At 34.1% G+C, this 11,839-nt stretch overlaps 2 protein-coding genes and 1 long non-coding RNA gene across 5 annotated transcripts in view; 1 reads left to right on the top strand and 2 right to left on the bottom strand.

Moving 5' to 3' along the window:
* Nucleotides 1-306: 306 nt before the first annotated feature.
* LOC106151337 (uncharacterized) lies at nt 307-2,017 on the bottom strand. The gene is made up of 3 exons (XR_001237213.2): nt 1,681-2,017; nt 1,222-1,333; nt 307-898 (listed from the first exon to the last, which is right to left on the bottom strand). It is a non-coding gene; the product is annotated as an uncharacterized LOC106151337 (long non-coding RNA).
* On the top strand, nt 2,011-7,445 carry LOC106151353 (putative aminopeptidase PLBD2). 2 transcript variants are annotated; one of them, XM_087000593.1, is made up of 11 exons: nt 2,011-2,224; nt 2,753-3,014; nt 3,381-3,475; nt 3,727-3,934; nt 4,160-4,258; nt 4,557-4,717; nt 5,063-5,155; nt 5,332-5,403; nt 5,641-5,793; nt 6,060-6,219; nt 6,542-7,445. In XM_087000593.1, exons 1-11 carry the CDS (start codon nt 2,049-2,051, stop codon nt 6,716-6,718), a joined length of 1,656 nt encoding a protein of 551 aa, XP_086856719.1. In that variant the 5' UTR covers nt 2,011-2,048; the 3' UTR covers nt 6,719-7,445. The 2 variants fall into 2 exon arrangements, with proteins under 2 accessions (XP_086856719.1, XP_013380030.2); XM_013524576.3 differs by having other exon boundaries at nt 3,727-3,938; nt 4,161-4,258.
* LOC106151352 (putative E3 ubiquitin-protein ligase HECTD4) overlaps nt 7,059-11,839 on the bottom strand; it is a 29,604-nt gene continuing 24,823 nt past the window's right edge. Inside the window, exons 57-63 of one of the 2 annotated variants that reach the window (XM_087000574.1) lie at nt 11,481-11,636; nt 11,099-11,271; nt 10,539-10,691; nt 10,076-10,194; nt 9,772-9,955; nt 9,362-9,581; nt 7,059-9,087 (exon numbers count right to left, since the gene is read on the bottom strand). In XM_087000574.1, coding sequence (XP_086856700.1) covers nt 8,951-9,087; nt 9,362-9,581; nt 9,772-9,955; nt 10,076-10,194; nt 10,539-10,691; nt 11,099-11,271; nt 11,481-11,636 — 1,142 coding nt within the window. In that variant the 3' untranslated portion in view covers nt 7,059-8,950. Of the gene's footprint in view, nt 9,088-9,361; nt 9,582-9,771; nt 9,968-10,075; nt 10,195-10,538; nt 10,692-11,098; nt 11,272-11,480; nt 11,637-11,839 lie in introns of both variants that reach the window. The other variant, XM_087000573.1, reaches the window with a different exon arrangement.

The raw sequence follows: 11,839 nt of genomic DNA, 5'->3' as shown, positions 1-11,839 counted from the left end.
GTAGGGAACCCAGGCATGTTGTATTTTCTTTCAACATCTGCGTCTTCTTTCAATATTTTTAAAAAATATATTAGCTGATCTGACAACCTTATTAGTGTGCTATGGTAGCAATATACCCAGTGTGTCTATGTTTAATGATTTTTTTTCTTTTTGTATTTCATAATGTTATTAAACATGCTACTGTTCCTTCATATGAATAATGTATGTATTTAGAATATTTAAAAGTATTTTTAACTTCTAAAGAAATGTAATTTTTATCAGTCCAATAAGTTTTTTTCTAATAAATTGCTAAATACTGACATTAAATTCCATAATTATTGGGTGTTTTTAATTCTGCTCACACACACATTTTCTTCCTTAACTAACACATTAATATATCCAGTATCCAGTAAAATTCTTTTTAAAAGTTTTTTTCTAATGATTCAGGATATATTAAGGATGATGTGCTGACAGGTAGTTTGGATTTACATATATCAAACTGAAATATAACAAACAAACTAGTAACAAAAAAAAAAAAAAAACATTATTCAGGTGATGGAGATGAAAATATTTAACAACCTTAGAATGAAAGACAAATGTAGTAAATGCCTGGATTGCATAAGGGCAAACACTTAAAAAATCTTCAATTACTAAAAGGAATCTAAGCTTTGGTAAGTGTACAACCCAAAAAGATAATGCATCCTGCAGCATAAACACATACCACATACACACATTATGAATCCATGTGTAAAACTTAATTCAGTTCAGGCACAGTGAGGTCCCTCTGAGAAGTGACGACATCTTACAAGATAATATTTTCCCAACATGCACTGAATATTTTAAGAGAATTTACTGGCTGGTGTGGTCATCTTGGATTCAGGTTACTCATACTTCAAGTCGGTGTACAAGTCAGCATGCCCTGAAATTACATAATCAGCAATTAAATTTAGAAAACCAATTATTTTCCAAACAGTGACACATTAGTCTGTAAATGCCTTAAATCTAAATGTATCTCATTTTGAATTTCTTTACACTATACTAGCTGCTATTTGTTTTCAGATAGCACTCCATCAAATCTTATAAATAAAATAATGATATACAAATACATCCACTGTAGTTTACAGAGCTTGCATGAAAAATTGGACATGTTCAGGATTTTGCAAAGGGGAGTGGGTGTCCCCATCCCCATGGCACCCATCTCCCCAGTATTCTCAATTTACAGCAATCAATACCAATTAGTACCTTTCCATTGGATAAGTCAATCAAGCTGGCCATTTTCTACTTCCAAAAAAATAGTACCAAAGCCAAGCAGATAAGTGTCAAGAGTGCCACACCACCAATGACAGGATGAGTACTGAAAACAAAATTCATGAACATTATTCTTGCTGCCTAACAGAAATAAAAAAACAGGTCCTCTTAGTTGTTTATTTTTATTTTATTTAGTCTAATTCTTTCAGGGTAATTCAACAAGCAAGGTTGAACCTCCTACATGTATCTGTAATTTTGAATAAATGATTTTACTAATATAAATGACTGGCAATTTTGTGGGGCGTGGAATCCAATCATGCTATTTTTTAAAACTTAAAATAATATTTTTAAATATTAATTTTAGTGCTGAAGTATGATTATTATGAATACTGTTATGGCAACACCATGTATAAAAGAAGGGAAAAGTCGAAGAGAGATTAAACTAGATATTACCTGAGCAAATCTAAGAATATAACTTCGTCCATGAAAATGAGCTCTGGTTTTAATATGTACACCAATGTCACAGCTAACAAAACCACCAATGCTGCAATTTTGGCTGCCATGTTTCTTTCCAGTCTTGCCTCACCGATGAATTGAATATAAAAATTTATTGCCAAATATGAGCAAAATAATAATGAATCTCAGTATATCTTATACCTGTGTCAAATATACAAATATCTAAAGTCAAGTGACATCTATAACATCATCGTTTTGAATATGAAACGGCCCACGTGGATGGGTAGTATGTTTGCGGCTCCCACATAAACTGGGTCAAGTTGTCATCATGTGACAAAACCACATGATCAGCGTACACAGTAAAAATGGCGATGGGGAATATAGGTTTATCGCTCCTGTTTCTTTTGCATCTTTCCTTTTGTACGGAGTTCATTTACATAAAATATGATATTCACACAGACCTGTATTTCATAGAGACAGAGAAACCGTCAGCCGATTGGATTGCATATGCAAACTTTTCAAATGAGATTAATTCGACCGGGTAAGTCATATTCAATATTATTTATAATCATATTAAAATAAAATCAAGGGATTACTCCTATCTAATTCCTTCATATGACTAAGGAGGAAAGGTGCCCTGTATAAAATTCCCAGAAATTGTCCAAAATGCTTAAAATTTGGCTGGTTAAATACACATTAATTAGTTAATAATGACAGACAATTACAAAACTCACATTACTTTGGAAAAAATTCAACGACTTCATATTGACTCATAAAGATTAAGAGTACATGTAAAATCCTGGTATGTTTCTGCAGCTGATGAACATTTTAAATGTGCTTAAAAAAATAATTATACCAATATTTAAAATGTAAAAAAATCCAACCATACTGTAGCTCACAAATTTGTACAATTTCAAAATTGTGCCTCTCTTATTAGTAATATTTGCCTACCCAGCAATGGCTATAAGTTTAAAAATGATTTAGGCATTGTATAGCTCAAAAGTGTCAATCGCCTTTTTATGGAAAAAATGTGTGCAAGCCTAATCTTGCAGTACTTACTCTCTTTCAGGTGGTCATACTTAGAAGTAACTACTAACCCAGCATATCCAGATTTTGCCCAGGCTTATTCTGCTGGCCTGGCAGAAGGGTACATTACTCGCCAGCTCATTGCAATGCATTGGAACAATACTGTCCAGGGTTACTGTGATCCCAAGAGTCCATCTGACTATTGTAAAAGACTTGCAGACTATGTGAAGCAGAATTTGGCTTGGGTTAATGACAAAATCAATAAACCAGATAATTCACCAGAAGACAAAGTGTACTGGCATCAGGTATATTGTGTTGCTTAACCATGATACATGTAGCTGAGCTTTATTTCAGTGTTGATTAGGTCAACATTGATCAGGGTATTTACATTCTGGTGTAAATCATCTTTAAAATGTTTTGCAACTATGTATTTGCACTCATTTTGCACTTCCATACATCAAGTAAAAATCATACTTCATTAAGTACAAGTATGATGTTCTTAAATTGACCCCTCACAAAGCAGGCTCTTAACTTTATCAAGTGTTGTTATTAATTTCAAGTGAATATATACATGTATTCAACTTTTTTATTAACTGTTTTTTTTTTTAATTTTATCACCAATGTTACACTATAAAAAAGCAGTCTTGTAAAATCTTTCTTCTTTTATGTAGGTAGATTTATTCCTGAAGCAAGTCAGTGGACTGCAAGATGGCTATGAAAACAAGCCCGCCCACCCAAGTATAGATTTAGACCCATTCCAGTTCCTGTAAGTAGGGATAATTTCTTTATCTAAGCATATAAATTGATGTCCGTTTTCTCACTCTACCCATGCAGTACATCAATATCATGGTGTAAACAAGCTTTAAACACTTGTATCTTTACAACGAATTTTTTGTTTGTTATTATATTTATATATTTACATCTAAAAGATAAAACATAGGATTTTATTTTTATTGAGGTCTTTATACACCTGTATGTCATGCTGTTGTAAAACACAATGCAAAATTTATTTTTAAGCATGTTTCAAATTGCTGGCGATAGCGAGGACCTAGAAGAAGCCTTACATAAACCTGACAAGTCGAGAGCTCTTGGATCTGGATCTTGTTCAGCACTTGTTAAACTGTTACCAGGCAACAAAGACCTTTATGTGTCCCATGACACTTGGAGCAGCTTTCAGTCAATGCTGAGGATACTAAAGAAATATGACTTTGGCTACAAAACACAACAAGGTAATCTTAAGGATATAGCAAGCCTGTAACAATGAATGTGTCAAGCTATTTGAAAAAAAATTGATTGATCACTTTCCGAACCACTGTTTTATATATCTGTATGAACCCAATGCATTAGCTGAATCTCATCCACAATCTGAAGAGAGAATTTTGAGGGGAAAAAACAGATAGCTTTATATCATATTTTAATTTCTCTTCTCATTTTTTTTTTGTTTTGTCCAGATAGTGGTCCCTTGATTCCTGGCAAAGTGATGACCTTTTCCTCGTACCCCGGCGTGATTTACTCTGGGGATGACTACTATCTCATAAGCTCAGGACTGGTAAGAACAGTGCACAATTTTTTGTTCAATTTAAAGTTCAGTTGGCACAAAAAAGACCTAAAGCAATATTTCTGTGTAAAATTAGGTAATTTAGTATTAGAAAAATGACATCAGCTTTAACAAGATTATTGAGGGTCTATTTATACATTTGACATTAAAAAGTTTTATTCTTTTATTTTCACCATTTTACGTTCTTTGTTAGTATTATACTTGACTAGTGCTTTTTATGTTTTTTTGTTATCTTATTGAGATCTAATTTCATACTAATATTTATCATCTTATTATTGGCAATCATTAGGTGAGCCAGGAGACAACGATTGGTAACAATAATGATAAACTGTGGAAGTATGTGAAACCCACCTACTCTGTCCTGGAGGGCATACGCACCATGGTTGCTAACCGTCTGGCCACCAGCATTGATACTTGGGCACAGATATTCTCAAGATACAACAGTGGAACGTATGTTGAAGACATCTTGATTTCTACTTTCTTTTAGGTGGACTAGCTTTAATTTAAATCTAGTGGCTGCTGTGTAATACATGATCAGTCCCATTTTCTGTTTTGTTTCAAGATTGAATTGGAATTTTTTTTAGAAAAAGATGTGTGATATTATTATTTTAAGCATTTTTTTGGTGGGGAGGGATCAAAGTGTAATGTTTACTATTAGGACAATTTTAAATGGAGATAAAATGCAGAAAACTAATTGTAATTTATCAATACATAAGCATTCACCAATAGAAAAGATGAACATTTTGTAACCAGGATGGTTGGATAATTTTAGTTAGTGATATTGTATCTTTCTAGATATAACAACCAGTGGATGATAGTTGACTACACTAAGTTCAAACCAGGGCAGACTCCATCTGCTGGCCTCTTTGGTGTGGTGGAACAAATACCGTAAATTGAAATTTCTGCTGTCTGATATTTGCAAATTCATTTGTCAGTATTGAGAACATGATTTGACTATGTAATGTTTAACTAGATAAGATTTGTTGCACAATCTAAATGTAGCTGTACTTATAAAAGGTTTTGCTGTACTGTAGACTGAAATTAATACTAACATAGTTTTCTAGGAATATGGTAAAATATGCTGACATGACCAGAGTTTTAACTGCACAGAGCTACTGGCCAAGTTATAACATACCGTAAGTTGAGAATCCATCCCAGTTAAAGAAGTGAACCTATCATTTGGAACCAGGACATCAAATACTTGTTCATGTTGAGATTTTGTCCCTTTTTTCAATAAATACCATTATAATTTTAGATAAACTATCAATCTGTGATTAGCCATTTGTGGAGAAATTTATTGTATAGTATACCGATTTGTATGCCCCAATAATTTATTATATGTAAATAATGTATAATTGTTCAAAATATTCCAGTTATTTTCAAGAGGTATTTGAAGCTAGTGGCTGGATAAAAATGGTGAAGAAGTATGGAGACTGGTTTTCTTATAACAAAACTGCACGAGCTAACATTTTTAGGAGGGATCATGTAAAAGTGAAAGACATCAACTCAATGATAGCATTGATGAGGTAATATAATAACATTTTCCTCCATAGAGACTGTTTAAATGTGTTATATGATAGCATATTACTTTGAAATATAATGTTTAAAGACACATTAGATTGGCTTTCTCTCATCAAAATATAATTGTCATTTTGTTTTGACAATACAAACAGACTAAAAAAATTCTCATATTTCAAGAAATTCCCTAATAAAACGTTTGAGTACTCCAATAAGAGTTAAATGATATAAGGCTTGAAATCCCACGTTAAAGCTTTTTTTGTTGGTATTGCAGATATAATGACTATCAGCATGATCCTCTCTCTCGCTGTAACTGCACACCCCCATACAGCGCAGAGAATGCCATATCTGCCCGCTGCGATCTGAACCCTGCCAATGGCAGCTATCCCATCGAAGCCCTAGGACACAGGTCCCATGGAGGGACAGATATGAAGGTAATCTCCTAGATGAAGAAAATGAAAAACTTGGATTGAATTCATTGTATGACTGAAATTATTCACAGTACATGATATGTTATTTTAGATACTTGCATCAATTCTGCAAGCATGTTTAAGTTTATCTAGAGTTATTTTTAGAAGTTAAAGAAATACAAGACAAATTTTGTGATTAATTAATTAATAGCTGATTTAAAAACTATTGATGAGTCACACGGGGCCAAGATGCAGCCCTTAGAACTACATATAGTTCATGTTGAATGTGCAAGTCTACCATTATAACAAATGTAATAACACTATAATTATTGCTTTTTTTTTTTAGCTGACAAATTCGGAGATGTTCAAGTCTATGCAGTTTGTTGCCATATCTGGTCCCACATTTGACTCTCTTCCACCTTTCCAGTGGAGCAAAACTGATTTTGAGAAGATTTACCCTCACGTAGGCCACCCTGACCTCTGGCAGTTTAAACCTGTGGTCCACCAGTGGAAGTTGACTTAATATAGTTCACTGGAGTATCTGCACAATCAACCTCTCCACAGAGGCATTCCTTATTACCATTCACTTTGTACACCACAACAGTTGTTGGAATAAGTAATTACATTATGCAGTGTGATATAACAGCTGAAGTGCCTTTTTGCACATGGGGTTAAGAGAAATCCATTTAAATGACAGAAAATGTCACTGACTCAATGATACTTAATGTTTTTATGCCAGTATTAATCTGTTCAGCAAAGCTGTCAAATGGGCAGACATGAATGACAAAACTGATTGATTCAAGCAATATGCCTAATGATGTGTGATGGCAATCAGTCTTTCTGTAGTAACTCAAATTTCAAACAACACTTATTCCAATCTTTATTTCTTTAAGATATTTCAATATATCATTTTGATCTCAACACTCAATCTGAAACATGCCATCTTTTTCAGGTAACAGATTCAGAGGCCTCTGAGGTAGTTTCAGAGACCACTGGAAGTTAACTTACTAAGGCTATCAGTATGGTTCTGCCATATCCAGTAGCTGGAAATAACAGCTGATATACTGATAGTTGAGACCAGTTATCTCAGACACTCATGGCGGGTGTTACTAACATGACCTTATTTTGTGAAACAAAATTCATCAATATTGTTCAGCTTTAGCTACCACCAACCTCCTTGTATTAGGGCAATATATTTTTAACAACTGTTGATTAAATAAAGTGCAACAATCATTCACCAAAAAGACAAAGTCACCACTTATTCCTGTAATGCTTCATTCTCCTACAAATACATGTGGTTCCATCGTTTTAAATCCACATCTGATACATTTAGAATGTAGCATCTAGGGTGGAATTCACAACCAAATATAATGAGGCAAATAAAGTATCCAGGCAACCCGTCAACTATCCTTGTAGCATACACAAATATACCATCAATAATCTGTTATATATACACTGTGCATTGTCTCATATCACCATATCATTCACACCGCAATGAACAATAACTCACCTAAAATGCATTTGCAAAGTAACCAACAAAGTGCAACTTTACCTTAAATACTATCACACCTTTACACGCATGCAAAAATTTCAAGATTTCACCTATACATTAGATACTTGGATCTAGTAACAACTTACAAACTGGCCTTTTAGAGCTGTTATAAATGGTCAGCTAATTGACCTGTCAACTACATTATATAACAAGTGACGTGCTAGAGATATCAGAACAAAATCAAATATTACACCATTGTTAAGCTCTTTATGGGTCAAAGTCTTAGATACGCATCTGGTATGCTCAATTAGCGATTTTTCAAATAACTATATACCTAAAATTATCTTGCTGAAAATATACAACTTGGTAAAATACTAGCCCATACAGCTGCAAAACGCCATGTCAACCTTGTCCTTTACGATCATTTACCAAATGTTCATTGAAAACTACCAGTAGCTGTTTGAAGCTCCACATTTCCAAGTGCAATTAGCTAACACTACATACAATTTAAATAACTTAAGTGAAATCCTACTCTTCTACTTGAGCAGAGATACATGTACATACATGTATACACCTACTAATACTTTATGATGTACAATGTAATAAAGCATTATATTTGAGTCCAACATTGCTCAAAAGCTCTGATTAATAACCTGGGAACTTAAATTATGTAATTGGAATTTTATCCTTTTCCTTTTTGTACATAAAGATAAATTAAAATCTGGCATTTTAATACTCTTGGAGTATCCTATGATAGCGCATTAGATTCACATCTCAATACTAACTTGTAAATTGATGCTGCGCTTCTAACTGGGATGTGCTAATAGAAAGACAACAGCAGGAAAAAAGGAAAATACATGTTAATGAGAGAGCATCCCATCACCCTAGCAATTTCTTCTTTAAATCAATTACAAATAATTGTCTCATATGAAAAAATGAGCATGATTCTGGCATTATTTCTACATCAACTTGTCTTGTGTGATTAACTTAGAAAATAACACACATATTACAATGAGAGCATAGCCTAATTTCTATTATCACAAGGATAAGTTTGAAATTTAATAACGGTAACAATAAACCTTACAAGAGAATTAACTTTCATACACTGAGCATTGTGTTTACAATACTACAACACTTTTCTTACATACATCTGATAACAGAAATGATTACATTAAAGCATGTCGCCCTGTGCATTTCAATGTATTTCATACATTTTATGGTATTTAGAGTCTTTTACTAGTAAACTCTCCAGGTCAAGGTCTCTTATCCACTGAGTGGGTCTTCTCTACAGTTGATGGCATAGAGCAGTCTCTGTCTTGTGATCTGGTAAGAGGAGTACTGAGGCAGCTTTATCATGAACATACAGGTCTCTACCCTGATGTGTCTGGAATCTGGTGTACCTAGATTACAAGAGAAACACTTGTATCATGTTGTACAAAATACACATAAACAAACTGGTTTCTACCCTGATGCATGAGTAAAATGAGATACCTAATGTAACATGGTGAAAATGCAAATTTACAGACGAAAAAGAATCAAAAATGTACAAACCAAATAGCCTTGTGGTAATGTGTTCCCTTTCATTTTTTAAAAGAAGTTGGGGCATAAAATAAGCTTTTAAATTAATTTTCAAACTTAACACTGAGTGTATTGATCCTTTTTTGTGACGCTTACCTGGTCCATCTGGTGGAGCTATTTTCATGGGGTATGGTGGCACATGCACGGAGTCATTGGTGCCTTCCCTGCAGGGACAGGTCATTGGAATACGTTCCTGATTGCAGGAAAACCTCACAAACTTGCCCAGTTCATCCTGACTAAAACTTTCCAGGGCTGCCCAGAAATATTCTATGTGTGGGTCTGACTCCATTAAACCAACCTGATACATTGTGTGTGCCTGAAAGTGGAAAGGTCAAGATAAATCAGGATATATATTTTTTAAATTTTTATCTCAAATTTATCTTATTATTTATAATAATAGTTTCATTTTTAAGTTCAATTAACTAAACTCCTTTTTGAGATAAATTCTGCTAATTGTTTTTTTTTTTGGGTCATTTATCCAATTGTCAAGAGAAGCATACTGGTACCTTTAAAAAGTCCAAGTCCACAAAAGGCAGCCCACAAGTTCTGACTTCCATATCATGTGGTGTCATGATAGACAGCAGCTGGACTGGGACAATGGATGCCAGCCCTGCTGTGAAGGCTGTCACCTTGGCCTCACATGACAGCTCTCTCATCCTGTACTGTCTGATAGCATCCACATACTGATGTCTGTTATCCCAGCTACAAGGAAAAAAGGTGAAAATGAAAACTTTAAAAGATAATTTAATCTAAAAAAAATGTACCAATAGGATATTGACCAAAGAGGTTTTCCTAATACTGACAACTTACGTGACAAAGGTGTTCCTTCCATTGGGAATCAATTCTTCTTCATCTCCACTGAGAGATGTATATGTCAACCTGGGATAGGTCTCAGCAAACAGAACTTGAAGCTCAGAATCGCTTTCAACCTTGGAAAAAAGTGAGATTTTTTACTAAACATTTTCTGTGTCATTAAAATAGTTCCAAAATTTCAGTATAGAATATCAGTATTATGGTGAAATATCTTTGAGCAAAAATATCATTAATTAAATCAATCCTGGTGTGAACTTATGAAATAAATATTTTCTCCATTCTCCTTCTGCTTCTTTTCCTGTACTGGCACTTGAAAATCATTTAAGTCAAAAACATATTAGCATAAGTCTGTTTACGAGCCTTGTACATGTATGAGACTAATTTCATCTTTTTTTCTGATTCTCAATACAGTTTGTCACTTGTACTGTAATAATCTAACTATTCAATCCATGCTACTCACAGTGTCAAACTTCTTGATGTAGTTGTAAGTGAGTATATCTGCCTCCTGCAAGTCTGTGGCAGGGTCCAAAGGAATGCCCACCAAGTTCTTCCAAAACACTGACAATAAGTCCAAACCCAGAGGGATGTCTGCTCTTATAGTGATGCCGAACAACTAAAAACAACACAATAAAATGGAAGTCATATTCACTTGCTTGTCCACACATGAAAGGTAGTCTTTTTGTATTTCAGTGACACTTTCTTATACTGATTTACAATTATACATTTGTAACCAATGTATTATTTTTTTGACCTTTTCATTTTGACATAATATACCTTGTGCACGTTTTGAAATGGAATTTATTTCAATATTATTATGCACATTTTGTATCACTCAATTGTTTTAAGGTAACTGACTGTGCAGAAGAGAATTAAAATAGACTTCACTGTATTTCATACATGTACTGGTTTCAGTTAATCCAAATCGTAAAGAATGTGTGTTTTTTTCTGTTTAAATCCTCCCTATTCATGGCCCAATGTAGTAACCAATTATCAGTATGGCACTGGGAAAACACAATTTACCTGTCCCACAAACTCCAGCAGTTTCTCCATAGGATATGACATGCCTCCAGGAGACATGATGTATTTGCCTTTGTTCCTGCTCCCAGCTGTACTGGGACAGAGCATCAACATTTGCAAGGCTGGAGTCTCTAACTCTCTAGCTACCTGACACAAGAAGTGGCGGAATGAACCACCTGAAAACAAATCCAGCAACATCAGACATTGAAGACTTGCACAGACTAACATATGATAAATCTGATATGCCCAAAATAAAAAGAACAATAAGATGTAATAAATCCTGGAAAATGAAAAATAACTATCCAAGATCAGAAAAGTTGAGCACCTTTCCAATAATTTCAAAATAGTCCTCAGTGACAACTTAAACAAAATCAATGTCCCTTACTTGTGCCATGGACTTCCTCCCCAGTGAACTTGACATTGAAAGCATATGTAGGGTCTCCCCCAGCAGCTATCCTCACACAGAGCTGGGTGGACAGTACCTGAGACAGCTGACGGAAGGCTTGGCACAGCTGGTACTGGTATACATCTCTTCTCTCTCCTGAAACATAGTCACAATGATGGTTAAACTTATATGGTTTCTTATGCTTCACTGTAAATCCAAGAGTTCTTTAATATATTATCAAATAAGTCTTGTCCAATTTCCCAAATTAATTTACTTTTCTATGAAAACAAAGTGGACTTAAAATGAACTAAAAGAGCAATGTGCATGGAAATAAATAATTTTTCAAAAACTCAAACTAA

This window comes from Lingula anatina, chromosome 1 (assembly GCF_051362555.1).
Source record: "Lingula anatina isolate TDL-2025a chromosome 1, LinAna3.0, whole genome shotgun sequence".
Classification (NCBI taxonomy): domain Eukaryota; kingdom Metazoa; phylum Brachiopoda; class Lingulata; order Lingulida; family Lingulidae; genus Lingula; species Lingula anatina.
Note: the sequence above shows the minus strand (reverse complement) of the source record. Positions and strands in the feature narration are given on the sequence as shown.

Coding starts and splice junctions, on each gene's coding strand:
- LOC106151353 (XM_013524576.3), top strand. CDS start 2,049: ATGGCGATGGGGAATATAGGTTTATCGCTCCTGTTTCTTTTGCATCTT. Junction 3,476..3,726: donor TTAGACCCATTCCAGTTCCT/GTAAGTAGGGAT, acceptor TTTATTTTTAAG/CATGTTTCAAATTGCTGGCG. Junction 4,718..5,062: donor TCAAGATACAACAGTGGAAC/GTATGTTGAAGA, acceptor GTATCTTTCTAG/ATATAACAACCAGTGGATGA.